The following is a 23,585-nucleotide window of genomic DNA, read 5'->3' as shown; positions in this document are numbered from 1 at the left end:
TATTTAGATGAAAAAGTTCTCAAGAAGCCAACAGAAAAAATAAAGATATGTAAACAGAACCTAATAGGCAGTTTGACATAGTGAATAGAGGGATGGCCTTGAAATAGGAAAGGCCTGGGTTCAACTCCTGCCTTGGACATTCACTTTAACATGTACTAGTGTGGGACCATGGAAGAGCCACTTAAACTCTCAGCTTTCTGTCTGGGAGAAAGCTCCCCAGGCAACTTTCCAAGACTACAAATTTAAAATGACTTCCCTATATCATTGTCATATCACAGGTTTGGAGCAAGCACTCCCCACCTTCTACCCTACATACACACATACATACACATGTATAAGATGGGAATTAACTGGAAAGTGTCAAAAGAGAAACATGCAGGTGAACTTTTTAAAGATCAATTTTACTGTTCAGGTATGCACAGGTTTACATTGTTTTAATTATACACATAGAAAATAGAAAGACATAAAACCTAGAGTGTATGAATTACAAGAATGGAATTTTTAAAATAAATATGCTAGCTAGAATGTACACATTCAAATGAGTGTCTTCCTTCAAAGTAGTCCACTTAGGAGACTATACTGTGTAAAGCAATAAATGTCACAGCTCAAAATATTTTTGGAACTCCTCTTACTAAATTGTTTTCAGAACTTTACAAGCTATACAAGGATATCTTCTAATCATGCTATATACACACATACATATGTATACACACATAAGTATACATATACACATCTGTACATATACTTATGTGTGTATATATACCTATATTTTAGACATATTATTTAAAGCTAGAAGGGACCTCTCATTTTATAGATGAGGAAACTGAGGCACAATGAGATTAAGTGACTTGCTTAAAGTCACATAGCTAGTGTTTGAAGCAGGATTTTAACCCAGATCTTTCTGACTATATGTCTAGCATTCTATCCACTATACCAACTTGCTGCCTCTTATCCACGAATATGTAGTAATGAGGGTCCACATCAAACATGAAAACTGGATGAGATCTATGGGAATTTTTATAATAAACACCTCACCATTAGCCATATTTGGATTCAATCACAATCTAGATACACTAAATGGTACTAAAGAAAACAAAGACAGGAAGAGCAACTAACTAGATGACATACTTGAAGTTGGTCAGCACTGGGGGGGAATATAATTTTGAGGGCACTGAAGGTTAAATTCTCAAATTCATTTAGAGAACACCAGAGGTGAGGGGAAACAGACCTCATTACCACAAAATATCAGTAACTCCCAACCCATAAGTCTATATTTTCATCTCTACTTTTTGTGAGCATGATCCACAGAAGGAATGAGAAGGGAATAGGCAAGCTTTCACAAGCAATACTCTACAGCAAAACACAACTCACGAAAGGGTGCGGAGAATACAAAAATTCATTATACTTAATGACTATTTAAAAAAGCATTTAATTCAGTAAGGGAAATGCCACTTTAAAGACTTGTCCAAGAAGGCCCATGCATATCAGAATCAGGTTCTTTGAGTTGTCCAGAAATGTATAAAACATAAATTATACTTGTCTAAACTGTTTGCTGCTGTCACAGAGAATGTCCAGCAAAGAGTATAAAAGGGAGATTCCTTATAAATGGTTACATCCTCCAGATACTAAGGTTTCTGTATGATTGTTTCAGTTTTAGGACAGGAGTTTCCAACTTTTTTCAGTTCTGTACCCCATTCAATATGAAAGGAAATATGCATTTTTCAATAAAGCTTTATTCACTACACAAATTCTTAATATAAAATTGGTTTGTCAGAAATCATATAAATATTCCTTGTGCCATCTTGACAACTTTCCATATGCCCTGGAGACATGTGTATGTATCCCAAGTTAGGAAGCTTTACTTTAGGATAAAATTCAAATTCCTGTTTTCCATTTAAAGTCCTTCATAATCTGGCTCCAGCCTTTTCTGCCAAGCTGATTTCACATTACTCCCCCCATACACTCTGTACTCCAGCTAAAGTGATTACTTGATGTTCCCCCTACTTGATATCCTATCTCCGACCTTCATGCTTTTGCAGTCCATCCCTCTTACCTAGACTACTCTTCTTCCTGAACTTTGTCTCTTGGAATTTCTAACTTCCCTCAAAATTCAGTTCAAGAAGCTGCTTCCTTCAAAGGGCCTTTCCTGATTTTCCCCATCACTCTATATCCAGTATTTATGAACATGTTGAATTCCCATAGCAAAGTTCCCTAAAGGCAGAGACTATCTCTTTCATATTCCCAGTGCCTAGTACACAACAGGTGTTCAATAAGTGCTTGTTGATTCCTTCATGCACAGGAACATTTCTAAGCCTCCTAAATGAGCTTATCACTCAAGAATTCAATGTCATAAACAATAACAATAACATGGGGAAAAACAATGAATGAATGTCTATTGTTCAGATTATGACATGCCATGGAACAGACAACCTGGAGTTGATCTATCATTATATATATTCTGGCCAGACACTATCCATGGATGGTACCAGGTCCAGAATGAAGCAGAATGGACTGGATTGCCGAGGAATTACTCAGCAGTTTTGATGATTCCTAAGCTTCAACTGAAAACAAAGAGGCAACTTCTAACATCAATATTCTTTGCTATTGACTGTCACAGAACACCAAAGTCTCTGAAGAATTAAAGTTGTGGATCACCTAAGGATAATTGAGGGGTACCTGGTGGGCATGAGTAGACAACACATTACCAGGGAAGAATTGTACAAAAGTAGCAACATAAGAGATGTCATCAGAAATGTATAAAAAAGAGGTGAACTGACCTCACAAGGTCATTGAAAGGATCTAAATGTGTATAAAGCATTTTTCAACCTTAAAAACAGTATAATTGAAAGGGTGAGGGAAAGGTTTGAGGAGGCATCACATAATCTATACAGTTCTCATTTTTAGCATATCTGGCTTTGCAAATAATATGTAACAGTTTCATACATAAATCTCTTTCTGTTCTACTTTGCAGATAGAAACATTTTCTTTTTTTGGTTTGTGAAGTTCCAAATTTTTAAAAAAAAATATCTAGCTTTCAACAAAAAAACTGTCTAAATGACTTATTACAATTAAGCTAACACTCTATTTCATATGCTCTGAATGTTTCATGTTTTTTTTTAATTACACCATTATTTTAAGTCAGATTTACCATCAGTGCAGTAGCCAACCTTGATGCTATGTTCATCTTTATTGAAAGGATTTGACAATATGCCTGAAAACATCACGCTAAAAAGCATGGGAGTAAGCACACAGCCTTGTTTCACTCCACTGGTGACTGGGAAAGCCTAAGAGCACGGTCTATTATTCAGAACCTGGGCAAGAATGCTGTCATGAAATTGATGTACACACTGATAAACTTCTCTAGGCAACCAAATTTTGACATAATTTTCCATAAGGCCTCACAACCAACAGTATCATTAAAGGCCTTAGTCAGATCTGCATTGTGTACGGACCTCTGTTCTGCTTCTGGCATTTCTCCTGGGGTTGTCAGGGAGCAAACACCTGACCAGGACCTTTCTGAAGCACACTGGCTCTCAGGTAGATGACCATCTTCCAGGTGAAGGATAAGCCTATTAAGGATGACTCTGCTAAGAATCTTTCTAGCAGTGACTTAAGAGTGAGACACCATTTCCTTTCCCTTTATAGAGATGGGCAATGGAGGAATGCTTGCTGGGGGATAACCTCCTCTTGCCATATAGCCCAGAAAATTTCAGTCAGCTTTTATATGAGCAATGGACCCTCTACCTTGTAAATCTCAGCTGGAATAGAATCAGCACCAGGTGCTTTGCCACGTGAAAGGAGCCTAATGGCATTCAAAACCTCTTCTTCAGTTGGAACTTCAGCTAGGAAGGGATTGACTTCAACCTGAGGTAAAAATGGTCAACGGCTTCAACATTGATTGACAATGGTCTGTTGAGAACACTTGGAAGTGTTCAGCCCATCTCTCTAGGATCACATCCTCCTTATCACTAGTCAATATGGCTCCATCAGCACTAAGTAGTTGAGATCCACCAATCTGGTCCATAAAAACCAAAATGGAGGGCATGTTGATGCATGATTTTCTATTTGTAGATGACTGTGCACTCATTGCAGCCTCTGAAGCTGAGATGCAACAAAGCATGGATGGATTCTCTGCTGCGTGTGCTAATTTTGGCCTAACAGTTAACACCAAGAAAACACAGGCGCTCCAGCAGCCACCACCATACCATCCACATATGGAACCATCAGTTACAGCAAAGGGAGAAGTTTTGAATGCTGTGGTAAGTTCGCTTATCTTGGTGGTGTACTTCCCAGGGATGTACACCTTGATAATGAGGTTGACATATGCATTGCCAGGGCCAGCTGAGTGTCTGGGAGGCTCCAAAGGAAAGTGTGGGAGAGAAGAGGTATTAGATTGACTGCCAAACTGAAGGTCTACAGAGCCATTGTACTGACTTCATTGCTGTATGCTTGTGAAACCTAGACAGTATACCAGTGCCATGCCAGGAAATGGAATTGCTTCCACTTGAATTGTCTTAGGAAGATTCTGAAGATAAACTGGCAGGATAAAATACCAGACACTGAGGTCCTTTCTCAAACTAAACTGCCAAGCATTCAAACTCTACTTCAGAGAGTGCAACTCCGATGGGCTGGCCACATTATTCAAACGCCAAATGTATACTTGCCAAAAAGACTATTTTATGGACAACTCACACATGGCAAGCATTCACATGGCGGTCAGAAGAAGCGATACAAGGACACTCTCAAGGTCTCTCCTAAGAACTTTGGAATTCATTGTGTGACATGGGAGACGCTGGCACAGGACTGCTCAGTATGGCATGCCCTCATCAGAGTAAGTGCTGTACTCTATGAGCACAGCAGAATTGAGATACCTCAAAAGAAACTTGAGATGTACAAATTTAGAGAATCCACCCCAAATATTCACATGGACTATTTGTGCCTGACCTGTGGGTGAGCATTCCAAACTTGTATTGGTCTGATCGGCCATAGTCAGGCACACTGTAATTTGACTCTGGCATAGTGATGTCATTTTGGTCCTCTTCTAAAACAAAGGACAACACCCAACAAACCATTTTAAAAATCAGACACTAACAATAAAAGGATAATTTATTATTTTACAATACAAAAAGCATACAGTTGAATAGTTACACAACAGCAAAGAGGGTCACATTTATCTCCTTCATGCTATTTATTTTCATCAGATTCTTCAATGTCAAAAGTAAAAGGCTTGTCATAGCCCATAAGATGGTTATAATCTTGAGGATGTGGGAAAAGCATTGGATTAACAAGCATTGATTTCGTTTTTGCATAAAAAGAGGTAAATATACTTTTGATATCTGGAACCTTTACATCATTCTGATGAAATACTGTTCTCTTTTCTAAAAGAACAACATTGTAAGTAATGGCTGTATAAGTGTCTGTCTTGGCTTCATGGTACAATCGAACCACATATCCCTTTGTAATAAAGTGAAGCAGCATTGGAGTAATTAATGTAAAAGTTCCCAAAGCACCATAAAATGCAATTTTCAGAGGCAGACTTCCAAATTCCATATTAGTTTGTCCAAATATATATGGGAGTAATGCAAGGCTGAGAAGGCTTGTCGAATAAGAGAAACATTTTACACCTGAATTTTTAAAAAAAGAACAAAAATTGGTTAGTGTTTTTCTAATGTACAAAGTAATCACTTTATCCTACTCATTTTCAACTGTTCTTATATGACAAAAATTGCTTAAGAGCTTATTCATCACTAAGGTTTTCAAATTATTACAGGATCTAAGTTAATAATAAAAAATTAAGAAATTAAGAAATAAAAACTGGTTTTAACATTTTATTGAATGGAATTCTATTAAACAGCACTTATATTATCTGGAGTATCCAAAGTAAAGATCTTAAACTACTTTGAGACCTCAAAGTAATTGCCCCCTGAATTATCAGATATTCAATTATTCCTGAAGGTTGTTTTTTTGTGTGTATCGCAAAGCATATTATAATTCTTTGGAAGAAAAAGAATACTCAATTCTACAATCATACTTAATAACAGATAATTACTATAGTTAAACTACAGGATCTTTTGGATTATACACTAGCTTGCAATTTCATGCTTCAGTAGGTTTAATACTAAAAATATTCCATCCATACCAATATTAATATACTTGTACATTCATCTTAGAACAATGGAACAAAGAAAAAAATAGACAAATCATCACAAACTTCAAGGGAAGGTTCTCAGTGGCAAGATAGTTAAAAAGTTAAGCCTAACAAACCAAAATGTTCCTGAAGCACAGTGTGTATTTAATGTTTTTTTCATTCAAAATAAGGGGGGCAGGAGATCTCTGACGTGCAAAACATTACAGCTAGGAGTTTATAACTTCTATTAGTTCAAAACCCTCAACTCATTAACCATTCATTCAAGTGCTTGGCTCCCTAGGGACTATTTTAGGTACTCATTTATTTTTATAACTATTCATTATTCTAATAGACAGAGGCTGTGGTCAGTCTTTCTCTTCAGCTTCAAACATTTGCTCATTCTATGACAATGTTCTGACACAAAATGAATTAAAGAGTGCTGGCATGCAAGTTACTTTAAAGATAAACATTCTCACTAGGTTTACTTCATTTCAGTTAGGATTTCCAGATCTCTTCCATACTTGAACTTCTTTATCTCTCTAGAACTGAGATATAAAATACAACTATCTGTCTGGAACTCAGTTTTCATCCTCATCACTCCAGTGAGACAGTTCTAACACCAAAGACTTCCTAACTGCCAATGTCAATGGTCTTGTTTCCTCACTTTTTCAATTTCCTTGTAGTTTATAACACTGGTACATTCTTTTTCCTTGGCTTCAGATACCACATTTTCCCCAGTTCACTTCTTACCTCTTTAAACCATTCTCTAGCCCTTTATCTTCTTCCCAACCCATTTATGTTTTCGCTTTTTAAGGGCCTGTCCTTGGCCCACTCTCTCCCAAGACATCAACCATCACATGTATGCAGAAAAGACTCCCACATCTTTACCTCTAATCCTGAGCTCTCTTCTGGGATCCAGATCTGTATCTTCAACTGCCTATAGCACATCTCCAACTCAACATGTCCAAAATCAAGCTCATTTATCTTTGGCCTTAACTCTGCTTCTCCTTCTGAATCCACTATTTCTATCTACAGCAACAACATTAACTGTGTTTCCCATGCACACAACTTTGGTGCTACCTTTGACTCTTCCTTCATATCCCATTAATGTTCAACATGTTCTATTGATGCTACTCCCAATATCTTGAATTCATCGCTACTTTTCCATTCCAAATACCACCACCCTGGCACAAGCCTTCTTAGCAGTCCAAAGGACTTTTAACAGGACACAGAGGCCTAAAAAATATGTGATGACACCTTCTCAGTTTTGTCGTGTGCTTCATAGCCCTTATATCTTCCTGTGTTTACACAACTCAAATACATATTACCTGATCTTTCTGATATGAATGGTAAGTCTTAATTTTTACCTATGCTGTAATACTTGAACTCTATAGGGCCACTCTCTAAGAGTATTAAACCAGAACTGGGGAACCTGCTGCCTCAAGGCCACATGTGGCCCTCTAGGTCCTCAAGTATAGCCCTTTGACTGAATTCAAACTTCACAGAACAAATCCCTTTAATAAAAGCTACACGTGGCCTTAAGGCTGCAGGTTTCCCACCCCTGGATATACTGATGCATTTGTGCCAACTCATGGTGCTACAAATACAACATTTATTAAGTATTTATTGTGTGCAGAGGATTGTGCACCAAGGAAAAGACAAATTTAAATAAAGCACAATTTCTTCCCTCGGGGATAAGACGCCAACACAAAGAACTATACGCAATATTATATGCATGCATTAGAAAGCAACAAAACAAATGGTGTATGTGAAATCTAAAAAGGAGGATCGTTTCCAACTGAACCGAAGGTATAGAAGCCCAGAAAAAACTTCTAGGGAAAGATGGCATTTTAGTTAGGCTGTTTTTGCGGTGCAGGGAAGGGGGTGGGGGGGAATGGTTCTTTATAATATAAATGATTATATTACCTCTCTGGTGTGGACAACTTGCAATGAGAAAACTCCCTCTTCCAATATAAATCTGCAACATGCTGTTCTGTTGAGTGCCTGTGGCACTTAAGAGGTTAAATAACACATGTTCTTTCATGTATCCTTTCTTTGCCCAAAAGCTAGCCTAATATGATCCACCAGTACTAAGTATAGTTGTATATTCCTCCTGAGAGACATATTGGCCTAATCAAAATCCACTCTCATTTCTACCTACAATTATTGCAATAGCAATAACACAGATTTTCCCATCTTTACTCTTTCTCCCCACCATAATCCATACCACAACCAGAAAAATCTTTCTTAGGTGTGTATCAGTGGCTCTCTACTGTCTACCAAGTAAAGCTTGAGGTTATCTTTCTTGGATTCAAAAACCTCTTCAATCTGGCACCAACCAGACTTTCTAATCTTATCTCTTATTGCTTTCTTCCACACTCTAGTCAGATAGGACCACATTCTCTGCCCCTAAATACACATTGCACTATGCCACATCCATACTTTTGTTCACACTGTTCCTTAAGCTTAGAATGTCCTCCTTACCCATCTTTGCTGAATTTCTACCCATCCTTTAAAGTCCAATTCAAATACAAGACTTTCCCTTTAAATTTTTCCTGGGTACCCACACTCATATCCTTCCTTTTTGCCGACTGTAAAACAGTTATATCACCATCTATACCTACATTTTGCACAGAAACACCAGAACAAGATATTAAGTAATACCTGGAAAGGTTTTGAGTTTTGGTATTTAATACATTGCCCATTTCTATCTCCATGATAAGATATCATCTTAAATCCACCCACCCAAAAAAGTGATTATTGTTAGCATATAATTACCTGGAAAGTATTTTTAAAGGAGTGCTTTAAAAATATATTTACAAATGCCATATTTCCACCTTATGGCTCCATGTTATAATACCATACTGCTCTAACACACCCACACTATGATCTCCAATCTCTTGACTCCTCAATTCTCTCCCGGGCCATGTCCCCTGCACTAACCACTCTTCCTTCTTTTCCCTATTTTGACCTCTTGGTAAACCAATTCAAAGCTACACTGTCCTCCTTTCTTGAATTCCTAGCCCCTTTATCCTATCACTGATGGTACCCCACTAAGCCTCAGCCTTGGCTCAATCTCACCATTTGCCATCTTCACTCCTACACATGCTGCTGAACAAAGCTGGAGAAAATAATACAACTGTTCCTTTTGAATTAGTTCCTACAATTAATGTTCTATAATCTCAACTGACCCCTTGCTGCTACTATGCAATCCTACTATAACTCTCTCATGGAATCACTCTATCCCAGTCTCCACTGCAATTCTCTCAAGTCTTTTCTTCCCTCCTCAAACTTCCTTGGCTCCTCCTCCCCCCACCCTCTCAGATGAGATCTTTACCTCATATTTTACCAAAAAAAATTGAGGCCATTTGCCATGAGCTCACTCTTCTCTCTTCTTCCTCATCTCATATCACACAGATGTCTCCTTCTGCCACTATTTCTTCCTTCACCCCTGCCTCACCTGATGAGGTGGCTTTACTCCTCTACCTGGTCAATTAACCCCAATCGAGCCATCTCTTCCAACAGATTACTCTTTCTGTCATCCTCACTCTATCACTTATCCTTCTACCCCCAAAATCATTCTAGATCTCTCCAGTCCTTTGCGGTTAAACTACTTACAAAGACCTTCTACATCAGGAGCCTCCACTTTATCTCCTCTTATTTTCTTCTTAACCCCTTACAATCCAGCTTCTGACCTCATTATTCCACTAAAACTGTTCTCTCCAAAGTTGATCACTGATGTCTTAACTGCTAAATCAATCACATCTTTCACAATCTACATTCTCCTTGACCTCTCTGCAACCTTTAATACCGCTGTTCATACTCCTGTGGATATTCTCTTCTCTCTAGGTTTGAAGAACACTACTCTCTCCTCGATCTCTTCCTCCCTGACTGTTCTTTTTCCATCTCCTTTACTGGATCCTCATCCACATAATACCCTCTAAGCATAAGTATCCCATAGGGTTCTGTCCTGGGCCCTCTTCTCCCTCTAAACTACTTCACTTGGAGATCTCATAAGCTCCCAGGGATTTCATTACCATCCCTATGTTGATGATTTTCAAATTTAGCTATCCTGTCCTAATCTTCAGCTAACTTCCAATCTTGCATCTCCGACTGCCTTTCAGACATCTCAGCCTAGGAATCTTAAACTCTTAAACTCAACATCTTCAAAATAGAGCTAGTTATCTTTCCCCCCTAACTCTACCCCTTCACCTTCACCTTCCCTATTGCTGTAGAGGGCAACAACATCTTCCCAGTCCCTCAGGCTCCCAACCTAGGTGTCATTCTCAATTCCTATCTCTGAATGCCCGTCCCCCCCCCCCCCCCCCCGCCATATCCAATCTGTTGCCAAGACCTGTCAGATTTTACCTTTATAACATCTCTGTAATAAGCCCTCTTCTCTCCTCCAACACTGCCACCACTGTGATGCAGCCCCTCATTACCTCACACCAGGAATATGCAATAGCCTGCCTCAAGCTTCTCTCCACTCTAATCCATTCTCCATTTACCAACTAAAGTAATTTTCCTAAAGTAAAAGTCCAACCACATCATTCCCCTACTCAATAAACTCTAGTGGCTTCCTATTGGTTCCAGGATCAAATACAAAATTTGTTTCATATTCCAAATCCTTCAAAACATACCCTGTCCCCCTTCTGCCTTTCTAATCCTCTTACACTTTATTCCTCACCATATAATCCTCCCAGTGATACTCCTTACCATTCCTCAAACAAGACAATCAGCTGTAGATTCCAGGCATTTTCTGACTGTTCCTCATGCCTGAAATGCTCTCCTTCCTCATCTCCACCTAATGACTTCCTTTAAATCCCAACTCACACACCATCTTCTACATGAAACCTTTCCCAACCTCCCTTAATTTTCATGCCTCCCTTCTCTTATTTCCTATTTATCTTGTGATGTAGCCTGTTTGTATATATTTGTTGTCTCCCCAATTGGATTGTTACCTCCTTAAGGACAGACACTGTCTTTTACCTCTTTTTGTATCCCCATAGCTTAACACAGTGCCTGACGCATAGGTGGTTAATAGATGTTTACTAAGAAGCCCCTAATATCTAACTCCAGCTACTGCATTAACCAATAATTGGTCTATTTCCAGTTTCTCCCCCCTTTAATTCATCCTCCATGCAACTGTCAAAGAGATATTATTAAATCACAGGTCTCAGCAACACTTGGCACAGAGTTCAGCACATAGTAGATGCTTAATAAATGCCTGCTGATTGATTGTGGACTGACACAAGTTCAAGTCAAGTGTCATGCTATACATTGAGGAAACTAAATGGTTCAATGGACAGAGCACCAGAATTGGAATTAGGAAGACGTGAGTTTAAATTCAGCCTCAGACACTTGTGTGATCCTTGGCAAATCACTTAACCTCTTTCAGTTTTCTTCATAAATATGTAAAATATTTTAAGATGTAAAAGAGGGATCATACAAGCATCTACCTCAAAGGATTGTTGTGAGGATTAAATGAGATATTTGTAAAGTGCTTAGCATAGTGCCAGACACAGAACAGGTACTTAATACTTATTCTTTTCCCTTTCCTTGCCCTCTTCCTTTCCCTGAACCTTACAGCTATTAGTGCCACATCCCCAAACTGCTTTGTACATACATTTACTTGTGTGCCTGTTTCCCTTGATAGAATGCAAATTCTTTCAGACTAGGGATCGCTTTTATTTTTGGTTTTATGTCCCTTGAACCTAACATAGAGCTTGACACACAAAATAGATGCTTATCTGATTAAAAAAACCCAAAATTTTATAAATCTTAAAAAATATACATATTTAAACCGCCACCTTATTCCATCCCTATCAACAGTCCTCTCTAAACAGTGGAATGAAGAAACAGTACTTAAATTACAAATAATCAATATCCCAATTCTAATCACATACCAAATACTGCTCTTGCCAAATTCCCTGTATATATCAGTCTTCCATCTTCTGATTGCTCAGGATGGGTGCGAGTATGAACACATCGAACATATTCACCAGAAGAAAAAGCTGTCTAATGGATTAGAACACATTGTAATGTTACACAATTAAAAAAAAAAACTGTTCACAGTGTATAGTGTAGTATCTAGCCATTTTGGAAGAACTTTTCATTATTTTAAGTTTTTTTCAAAACTCTCCCCAAAAATTTGCTTAATCACTACAAGAAATACCTGTAGGAAACAAAATTTGAGGTGAATTTTCAAAAAAGAAAGAGGGAAGTTCAACATCTACAAAGACAGGGTAACCCATACATAAGGGAACCTACAAAACCCGGATTATGATCAGCAAATCAAAAGGGACATAAAATGATCATCCTTTAAATTCTAATTGCAAATAGTTACAGCTTCCTTAATTGTAAGTGAAAAAAGCAAAATTAGAAATATGTCAAACTACTAAAAATAAGTATTTTGTTCTGGTATTGAAAAGGAAGGCAACAACTTTCCCAAAGGCCTTGTAAATACAACAGATAGATCCCCTGTGTTTTATAATCATTTTATCATCTCTTTTATTTGACACTATTTTAAATTTCAGGAAAACTGGAGGCTGCAGCACATTACAGCAATGACTTTTCTTGCTAGGAAAGAACTGAAATATAATCAGGGAAACCTGTTTCCTTTAAGTATAGAATTAATTTTAAAATCTCTCCAAACCCTAAATCTTACCCTATTTCCCTATTATTTAACCTTTACTTCCCAATCCCATTGCAGTCATTTCCTTTCGGCCACCATCATAAGTCCAACTGCTGCACCTTAGGGGAGGTAAGGGCACATCTGTACAGATGTACTTTCATACAATGGAATTCCTGGAAATGGAAATCATTAATTGGTAAACACAGCCATAGTCTGAAAACCAGAGTAGCGGAGTTCCTACTCTCCCTAGTTCCGGGCCCAAATTGTTTTTAAATTGCCCCTTCTGGGCCGGGGCAGAAGGGAGGGAGGCGGCGGGGCACGGTGTAGTGAAGTAGCTATGGCTTCGGAATTTATTTCTTCTGATCTGAAAAGGTCTTTGAGCCACTGTAAGACAACAGTTTCTCCGTCACACGTGGGTCCCGTGAGCAAGACGGAAAAGGAGTAACCAGTCCTGCCTCCAGGGTCAGCCTGGAATCTAATCCGTTGGATTTTACCGATACGTGTCTGGTCGAAGTCAAGACCTGGTGCCCCAGGAGGCCTTCCATGCCTATAAACTTGAGTGACACGTTTGCGGCTCCCAAAGCCTTTTTTAAAAGGTCGATCTAGCGGATAACGGGTACAACCCTAGGCCCCAGTCTACTCCCGGAACTTCCACCCCTCTCCCCACCAGCCGGGCCTCTGGGGGCGGCACCTGTTCTCGGCGGGGCTCCCAGAGGGCGAAGCCTCGCGCCACTCCCGGGGGTGCTGCGCGTGCGCTCCGATCACTGCCTGCGCGCTCAGGGTCGAGGGCAGAAGCCCCGCGGGGATCTCGGGCGGTCCAGCGACTCCGCAGGGCCGCGGTTGCCCACGGTCTGATTCTCGTCCCGCCGCCGCCGAGCCGCAACCGGCAGCTGACTGCCAGGAGCAACATCTCCCGGGCTCCGAGTGACGGCGGACAGCTTCCGCACCGCGGCCTGGTCTCACCAGCGGACACCCCCTGGGGCCGCGCTTTCCCTCCGCCTCCTGACCCCTACGCCAAACGATTGGCCGCCTGGCTGGTACTTTGGATGTCCTGTCCCCTCGGAAACTGGTCCCGAAACAAAAGTTCCCGAGTTCAGAGAAGAGAGCTACAGCCTGGGATCGCAGAAGCCAAGGTGCAAATGTAGCAGAAAGAGAATCGAGGAGCTACTGTTGCTAGTACCTGTGCTTGAACTAAACGCCTGGAGCCTGGAGAAGAGAAGACTTCGAAGAACTGGAGACGAAAAAAAGCCGCATTCCTTGAGGATTTGAAGAGTTGTCATGTGGAAGGGTGTATTGGTCCCAGACGCCAGAACTAAGAACAGTGGGTGGAAATAGCAAAGAAGCAAATCTAAGCTTGATGCCAAGAGGAAAAAATATTTCCTAGCAAACTCAGAACTGTCCATGAGTGAAACGGAATGCATTGGGAAGTAGTGTGTTCCCTCTCACTCGATAACCTTAGTAAAGCTCCAGTAACTCAAGTTTGCCCCCAAACTAGTCTGTGGGGGGAAACCTCACTTATTTTTGTTCATTACTCTCACTTCCCTAATCCCCACAGTTCAGAGACAAGTGGTCAGGTATAATAAGGCAAAGGCAAAGACTCCAGCCTCGTCGCCCCTGCAGCACTGGGTTCATCTAACAGGAGCATGAAGTCAACCTAGACCTCAGTGTAAAGCCTTTGATTATATTTTTCTTGTATTAGTGTGTCCACTGGTTCAGAAGGAGAAACTGCCTGTTCTAGGTGGGCTCTTCAAAAGATAGTCCTTTCTTACACTCTTAGCTTGGAAATTTCTGTAATTTCTTGTCATCTTTTCCCTTGTGCTCTTTACTTGTGTTGTTTTTACTGGGTGATTTTGCACCTCTCCTGACGTTTAAAAGCCCTTAATCTGGCTCCAGCCAACTTCGTGCAGGTTGCTCATTACCTTAGACTACACCTTATTCTTCACACACTCTACTTTCTAGCCACATTGGTCCACTTGCAATTCCCAATATTCTATCTTCAGTCAAAGTACTTTGGTACAGGCAATATCTGCTTTTTGAAAGACCTCCTCATCTCTCTCTCTCTTTCTCTCTCACTGAATCTCCATGGTAGTCTATTCCAAGGATAGTGGGAACTCATACAAGTCAGTCAGTCAGCATTTATTAAGTGCTTACTGTGTGCCCTACAGTGTGTTAAGCGTTGTGAATACAAATAAAACCAAAAAGAAAGCTAGTCCTTGCCCTTAGTGAGCTTACATTCTAAGGTGGAAAGACTACACAAACGAGGGCTGAAAAACAGGTTGGGGTGCAGGTATCCTGCACAGGGGTATAGTAAGGAAAAGTTCTGTGGAGATGAGTCAGCAGTGCATCCTGGAAAAGAATAAAGACTGTTAGGCCTGGGCCTCACTCATTACCTTGGAGGTTTCAGGAGGAACGAGCAAATTAGGAGATTCTGCAAGAGTGGAGGATACTACCAATGTAAGCAGTAGTCCAGTAGATTTTATTATATATTTTAGAATTATATATATTCCTAACTCTGAATCTCAAGGAATAAATTATGATTATTACTATGATTATTGGCTTGTTGTTAAAGAAGTCAAAATTAAACTGACTTTCACCATTGGCTATCCAGTACAAGTAGTTTAGGGGCCAAGTTTATTTACATTGAGAAAGAAGAGTCTGCAAGGAAATTGTAATTTGAAATGACAATCCCTTTCATTCAGCTCCACTATTTGCTTGTTACTGTATGCCTACTGTAAGCAAAGTTTAAACTCTCAGTTTTGACACACATACAACAAGTAAAAGTACTCTCAAATCAACCACAGTGGGGAAAAAATCTCTACTCTGGTCCAGGAAATCCCAACTACTGTAAGGGGAGATGGCTTGGAACACCATGAAACTCCTGCCTGAAGAAAAGGAATACAGAGCAGGACCTTTAAACATCTAGCCTGGTACCATTTGGTAGCTTCCTAATATAACTAATTATTCTTGTTAACTAATTTATGTCCTCTGAAAGGACTGAAAATACAAGTAAAGTAAGGCCAACAAGAATTTATTAAACCGTTACTATGTGCCTGGGGACTAAGACTGGAAGATACAAAGAAATATGAAAACACTTCCTGCCCTCATAGAACCCACAATCTAATGGAAATACTGTCAAAATATAAATTTTAGTCAAAAGTGTACGAACTTTTGAAATCTTTATTTAAAAATTGTACAGCAACACACTTACTAGCTGTGTATCCTTGGGCAAGTCATTAGCCCCAATTACCCTGCCTTCCCCCCTGCAAAAAAAAAGAAGATAAAAATTGTACAGCCTTTAAATTTTAGTGCCCTCTACTAAATTCTGATTGTCATACCTGATTGTGATTCTGCAGCAAAATAGATGAAAATTCTTTGTGTGATCTCATGTTCCTAAATTCTTCTCTTTTTTAAACTCTATTCTTTGTTAAATTTTTTGATAAAATATGTAACATTAAAAAATCCTTCATTATTTTATTAACATAATTTAAAATTTTGTCATTTTATATTTAATAGCGTTCTTCTAAAAGCAGCATTACATAGTCAAAGATCTAGAAAGAGCATGGAAGGCCTAGTTTCAAGTCTTGCCTTTAACAGTACTGGCAGTATGGCTCTGGACAAGTCCCTTAATTTCTCAGTGCTCTAGGCAACTCTCTTAATATTATAAATTTCAGAGAAATATTTTTTCTTTTTTTTTTTTATAAATTTCTTTATTTATTTTTGGTTTACCACACACGGTTCTACATAGTTTTGAGTTCCAGATTTTCTCCCCTCCCTCCACCCTCCCTCCCCAAGATGGCATGGAGTCTCATATAACTGTCATGAATGACTTTGCATTGAATTAATTTATGCACTAGTCAAGTCGTGGAGAAGAATTTTGACCAATGGAATGAATCATGAGAAAGAAGAAACAGAACCAAAAAAAAAAAACCCCAAAAACAAAAACAGAAGAGAAGCAGAAAAGGCGAGCATGTAGTGTGCCTCAGTCTGTATTCTAACTTCGCAGTTCTTTGTCTGGATGAAGATAGCATTCTCCATCGTGAGTCCCCTGGAGTTGTCCTTGCCCCTCAGGTTGCTGAGAAAAGCGCAGTATGTCAGGGTTGGTCCTCACGGAATCCACATATCTGTGGCTGTGCACAACGTTCTCCTGGCTCAGAGAAATATTATAAATTATAATATTATAATTTTCAGAGAAGGGGTTTCCTTATGTGGGAGTTAGCTAAATCAGTGAAATCACAGATCCAGTCTCATTTCCTTCTAATATATTACTTATATTAATTCTGTTGACTAGTTGTGTGCAAAGCATCACATGCTTTAAATGGTTAAATGTTGACGACTATCATTAGGTATTCTTGTTATCACACATTTGTTGAGCACCCACTAGACACTAGGCACTTATAGCTGCAGCAGAGAAACATAACATACAGAGAACAATAAAAGAAAAAATGTTTTCTTTGCTCTTAAGGCCAAAGAACTTCTATTCCAAGATGGACAAAAATCTCTCCCTCCCCAATAGCATAATTGCAACATTCTGAGTAGCAAAATAGGTTATCTTAATGATGTGATTTTGCAAAAAATACATGCTGTCAATGCCACATTTCACTGAATCTCAAGCTGGTGAGGTCACCTAGTTCAATTCTGTTGTATTCATCCTTTTTAAGGTTTCACTTATTTCCACCCACCACTCTGCTTGGAAGTGAATTTCAGAGTTGGTGGAATTGAGGGGGGAAAGGAGGGGAAAGAAAAAAAAAGAAAAAATAATATCATGATAGAACGAGAAACAAGAAAGAAAACAGCAGTAGCCGCTGAGATGCGGGGAAGGGGGAATTGAAAGTACAGTCTCACTATTTGTGCCCATCCCCCAGTCATCTATTCCTAACGGTATTATAAGCAGTTGGGTTGTTACAGTTAAAAGACTTACTTTATACAACCAGTGTTTCAAGCCAGTGGTTTGATAGCTGAACCTCAATCAATTTCAAGAAAACTTTGTATTCAACTGAAATGTACACGACTGCTTGCAGTTCAGAAAAAAGTAATTTTTCATTCTTTCTAATTACATAAATATCATTTTCCAGCGGGATAAATGCCCATTCCCCGCGCATTTTGATTGAGAACAATATGGGGAACAAACATCCACAGGCCTTTAAAAATATGGGAGGTGGGGGAGGAAGCAATTTAAAAGAAAAGGGGCAGATCCTGCTAAGGAGTGCAAAGCACAGTACTAGGAAAAGCAAACTAAATGTGCCAGTATCATAATCAGTAAAGAAGCTACTGAGCCACTGTCCCAGAGTATGCTGCAACATTCCTCCGAGGACAGAAGCTGCTAGTTTGAAAGCAGGATGTTCTCATTAGCACCGAAACCGCGCCCCACGCTTTGCAATCTGTCCTACTCTCTGAAAGTACGTGACTCCAGCAGCCCCAGCGCCCAATTCCTCTAAAGAAAACTACAAATCCCAGCATGCAATGCAATCATCGACCCTGCCATCCTGTTTTCGGTCTTTCTACCCCTTCCCCCCGCTAGGACTGAAAAATTGGGTCGTCTTGTTGCATGCTGGGAATTGTAGGAACACCCGAGTTGGACTCCGATTGGTCACCAGTCCGGTCCATGCCCCTCCTCCGAGGATAGAGAGTGTTTGTGTGGAAAGTAGGGAGAGGGAAAAACTGAGGGGGGCGGGTTTTAACCTCGTCCCAAGTGGATGATGATTGGGAAGGGTATGCGGCGCGCTTCCAATTGGTAGAAGGCGTCGAGAGGCTAGGTGGGTTAGCGCTGGCTTGGTGTACCCTCTCTTTGGAGACACTGCGCTGACCCGCCGGAAGTGGTTACTTTCGTTGCCCCGGAAGAGACGGCGGCGGGCGGCTGGGGCCCGCGGGGGGGGGGGACGGCCCTGGGAGCAGGGGCTGTGGCGGTGAGTGGGGACCGAGCTGCGGCCGCTGCAGAACTGACAAGTGAGTCATGGGTCTGGGTCCGGGATGGGAGTTCACTTCTGGCCCAGGCGGGGAGGCGAAGGAGGCAGGGAGAGAGCGCTCGTCTTCTCTTCCCGGCCTCGGATTTGGGCGGGGAGCGAACGGAAACCATCCCCCCCACCCCGCCCCCGCCGGCGACCGGCGACCTCTTCTCTCGGGGCCGTCGCAGGGCGCGGGGTCAGGAGGGCGGCGGGGCCTCTCGGAGGCGCCCTTTGCGAGGTTTTCGACGGCTGGGAGGTTCCCGTGGCGGTCCCCGTGGCCGGGCCGGACGCCCCGCCGCCTTGGTGGGTGGAGTTGGGGGGGGCGGCTCTTCTTTTCTCCTGGCGTTGCTGGATCTGACCCTGGCTGGCTTTCCCAGGGGGGGTCTGGACGGAAAGCAGCTTCCTTCGGTGCGGTGGCCCTGGAAGTTTGGGTAAACTTCGGAGATCCCTAGGGTGTGGGATGGGTGAAGACGAGAATGGGGCTGGTTCAGCAGACGGGGACTTTTGTGCACTCATTTGACTTTTTTCTCCACCACCAGCTCGCTGCATCCAAATGGTGGTGTCAAGTAACACACTTGTAGTGGTGTTAGTGGAGTTTCCCTTAAGGTGAAAAAAAAAAAACACACACCAAATCTTTTATTTTAAATGCGTATTATTTATTGCTTTAGAGATTGTGTTTATGTATGTATGAGTATTTCATATCCTTTGTGAATGCTTTTAAACCCTCAATTCTAGTTTTCTAATTAGAAAATTGTTTGTAGCAATTGCTTGTAGCACATACTTATTTAGGTAGAAAATCGAAGGTTTAATTAGGATGCCAGATATTATTAGGTCTTCTATATGCATACTTAACTGACCGCTAAATAATTGCTGTTTAAGTGTTATGCAGTGGTGGGAACTTCGGTTTAAATTATCTTGTACTTTGTTTGGTATCCAGAATTAGTCTGAATACTTACTCAGTATTAAGTATTTTTTATACTTGTCAGGCTCCTATTGCTTTTTTGTTTGGTATTTTTTGAACTCTTTATGTATTATCTCCCCTACTAGGTTGTAAACTTCTTGAGGGAAGGGACAGTGGCGTATTTTTGTGCCTGCCTACCACCGTGCTATACACAATGTGTTTGGGATAAAGGGCTGACTGGTACTTGTTATTAACGTTGACAGCAGATTTGGGTGACATTGGGCTTTTAATGTGACACTTAGCAGTTTTCCCTCCAGATTTATCCAAAGGCTTGTTTTAGCCAAGCACACATTACTAGGAAAGATGTGAATATAAATAAAATGGAGGCAAGCAGCTTCATTACCGGTAATTTAAGGGTGGAATATAACTAGACAATAAGCTGTAGTTGGGAGGACTTCTGGTCAGGGCTACTGACAGATGTTCTAAAATCGTCTCTAATCCCTTTCAGTGATGAAACAGCCAGTTCCTAAACAGTCAACTCTCTAAATGTACAACTCGTGTTCAGATAAAACCTGTTTCTGAATGTTATGTAACTTACAAGGTGTATTTCACAATTGAAGGATTAATAGGCATGAATGCCATTATTAGCGGGAACTGTATATCTCCATTTTGAACACCAAAATGAGCTTGGAACTTTGGTTGAATTATTTTAAATGTCCCCTTTTTTGTACACAGGAAATACTGGTATTCGCCTAAGCTTTTGGGGGACCATATTTGTAATTTACTGTGTTCTTGTAATTAGAGTTGATATTTAGGTACATAGATCATTATGCTTTTGTCATTGATCTGAATAATTTTTTCTCTTGTTTCACTCTTATTTTGCTCTCTTCCAGCCCTTAGCATGACTTTGTTAAAAATACTACGGATTGCTTATTTCATTTTTTTTGCTCCCTAACCATTTCCAATGGAACAAAACTCCTTAAAAAAAAAAAGTAGAACTTGCCGTCAGATTTGGGGATAATTAGCACCTACAAGCCGTTTTGTTTCTTTCATCTTCTTTTGAATACTGTTTTAAAGTCATGTTTTATCTATTGTTATGCCATTTGTGCACAATATGTGGCCTAAATTGATGTCTTTATCCATTTGTTCTAAGTATTTTGTGCAGTATGTGCTGCTTAAAACACATACAAAATTGTTAAACTATGAAGTAAGTTAAAGATACTTGCTTTAAAAATATTCACTGGAGAATTTAAATAAAAATTTATATACCATTTTTATTAATAGCGTAGTACCAGAATTCAGAATTAAAGCAATGCATTGGGTATTTCTTGACTGGGGGCCTGGGGAGGCAGACCCCAAACAAGTCACCATTTGATTAAAGAAAAGAATCTCCTCTATAAAAGCACGCTGCACTCAATCTTTTGTTTTATGTCCTGCCTCCAGAAACTTAATGTGCTTGAAATAGTGCTGGATTTGTAGTCAGAGAACCCAGATTCCGAAATAACCTCCTCTACTTAGTATTTGTGTAGTCTTGGGCCTCACTTTCTGTATTTCACAAATGACGGAAATGGACAAGTTGGCCTCTGAGGCCCTTTCCAGCTCTGAATTAATATAGTTAGAGGTAAGGGATAAAGAGTATCTAGTTTCAGATACTTTGTATACATACATATGCATATACATACACATATGTGAGGTGGGATGTTGTAACTGATAGATAGTTGACCTTCAAACCTAGAAGATTCCAGTTCAAGCCCCACATCTGACATACTGGCTGCAGGACCCTGGGCAAGTCACTTAACCTCTCACTGCCCCAAGGCAACTCAGACTATTAAATTGTAGAAAGATTTTTCTGTGAACTCTTACCAGTTTCTTCATCAGGAAATTCCCTATGTGAATAAAATTGCAGGTCCACACCTTATCTCTATTTTTAGCACTAGCATCACCATTCACCTGTGTCATTCTTTTTTGAAATCTTGATGTTAACTCTTAGCTCTCTGGAATGCCTACTTCATAATTAAAAACTTGCTTTTGTAATAAACCCATTTCTTGGCATTTGCTGGGACCCAGCTCCCTTATAATTATCTTGCATCCCTGGCCACCCTCTCCATTATTGTTTGTAATTTCATTCATACCCCCACCCACACCTCCCACACCCCTAGTTAAGGTGGGAAAGTGAGACTACTCCTTGCAGTCCATTGTCACTCCAGACTCACTCTCTCTACCACCATTACTTAGCAACCTCTCCTTTGAGGTTCGTGCTCTATTAATTTATCACTTGATCGAAATCCTGTAGCTTTATCTGTTAAGCCCTGGGACATTCTCCATCCGTGCTCCAAGAGGTAAGTGCTTGTTATCTTTCTACCCCAACTCTTGCCCTCAAACTTACACAGGACTTGTACATTTAATTTCCTCAAGTATCTTAACTTACCAATTCCCTAAGCTTTAATAACCATGGTCTACTCCTCCACTACACCTTATCTACATACTAAGATAGTTGTACCCTAAAACTTGCTTCCATGTTCATGAACTCCAAGATTCTTTTATAATTTCATCTTTGCCAGTGCCTTATATCCTCTGACCCTGTTCTTTGTTCTCACTGTGACCAGCTCTCCCTCCACCCTTCATCTCTTCTGCAGGCTTGATTGTACTCTTTTCCTGTCTTGATACTTAATGGTGAATCAGTTCAACTTTGTACCATCCTCTACTCTCCCTATGTATTTACTCTTTCCCTGCTACCTACAAACATGACCTTGTCTTTCCCATCTTTAAAAAAAAAAAATCACTTGATCCAACCATCCCCACCAGCTACCATCTTATTTTCTTACATTCTCCACTGCACTGATTGAGAATTCAGTCAACAATTGTTGTTTTTCGTCTTATACACTCTTCCATAAACTCTGTAATGTAGCTTTTGACTTCATCATTCATTTGAAACTGCTCTTTCCAAAATTATTTTATATGAACTCTAATGGACTTTTCTCAGTCCTCATCCCAAGTGACTTCTCTTCACCTTTTGATGCTGTTGATCACCCTCATCTGCTTACTCTTTTCTCTCTGGTTTTTGGGACACTGCTTTCTTCTATTTTTACTCTATTCTATTTCTCCTCCAGTCTGAACATTCCTTTTCAGTCTCTTTTGCTAAATATTCATCTAGATCATACCCACTATCTGTGGGTCAACCATAAGGCCCTATACTGGGCACTCTTCTTTTCTCCTGTACTATCTTGCTTGGTGGTCTCAATCCACTCCCCAAAATTATTATTTCTATGTAGATGATTTCCAGATTTATACATCCAGCTTGAGTCTCTACCAACTGCCTTTTAGAGATTTCAGAACTCAGTGTGTCCAAAAGATAATCCATCTTTCACCTCAAACTCTCCCTTCCCAACTTCCCTGCTATGTTTTATCTTAATATCACTTATGATAAGAATATATTCATCCCTTCTCTCCTACTTAGAGCAAGAGACATCCTATTTAACAAAGAGTTAAAAAAAGCTAGAGAAGCTATTGAGCAAAGCTAACCAGTATATCAGCCAAGCTTATACAATGTTTCACTGCCATGGTCTCCCACATCTGAAGACAAAGAAGGAAGGGAGTGACCTTTTTTATTAGTTTTTGTTAGTTTTTTAGGGCTAGTCTCAGTCATTAAGTTTTTTGCTGTTCATTCTATATATGTTATTGTAGTTGGGTGTATAATTTTTTTTCTAATTATGATTAATTTGCTTCAGTTTATAGAAGATGCTTCTGAATTCTTCATATTCATTCTTTTATGGGGCATAAAGTTGTTATTGTGTGATCATCAGCAAGTCACTTACCTTCACAATGTACCCTTATAAACTTTAGTTTCCTTTCTCTAGAAAAGGAGATTGATATTACTTCACAAATCACTAGGAGCAGATGTGATGTTAGTATATTACTTTAGGGATATATACATGTTATTTCTGTGTAACTCACTTGTTATCCAATCACTTATCATGTCCT

The 23,585-nt window shown here is 40.0% G+C and overlaps 2 protein-coding genes across 4 annotated transcripts in view; one reads left to right on the top strand and one right to left on the bottom strand.

Moving 5' to 3' along the window:
* Positions 1-5,083: 5,083 nt before the first annotated feature.
* Positions 5,084-13,802, bottom strand: TMEM70 (transmembrane protein 70). Its single transcript, XM_036742389.1, has 3 exons — positions 13,453-13,802; positions 12,034-12,145; positions 5,084-5,624 (listed from the first exon to the last, which is right to left on the bottom strand). Exons 1-3 carry the CDS (start codon positions 13,669-13,671, stop codon positions 5,185-5,187), a joined length of 771 nt encoding a protein of 256 aa, XP_036598284.1. The 5' UTR covers positions 13,672-13,802; the 3' UTR covers positions 5,084-5,184.
* A 4,809-nt stretch (positions 13,803-18,611) lies between these two features.
* Positions 18,612-23,585, top strand: part of ELOC (elongin C) — a 39,378-nt gene continuing 34,404 nt past the window's right edge. The window contains exon 1 of one of the 3 annotated variants that reach the window (XM_036764198.1): positions 18,612-18,704. The gene's annotated coding sequence lies outside the window, so the exon portion shown is untranslated. Of the gene's footprint in view, positions 18,705-18,930; positions 19,007-19,045; positions 19,135-23,585 lie in introns of those variants that run through there. The other 2 variants (XM_036764214.1, XM_036764206.1) reach the window with 2 other exon arrangements.

This window comes from Trichosurus vulpecula, chromosome 1 (genome assembly GCF_011100635.1).
Source record: "Trichosurus vulpecula isolate mTriVul1 chromosome 1, mTriVul1.pri, whole genome shotgun sequence".
Lineage (NCBI taxonomy): Eukaryota > Metazoa > Chordata > Mammalia > Diprotodontia > Phalangeridae > Trichosurus > Trichosurus vulpecula.
Note: the sequence above shows the minus strand (reverse complement) of the source record. Positions and strands in the feature narration are given on the sequence as shown.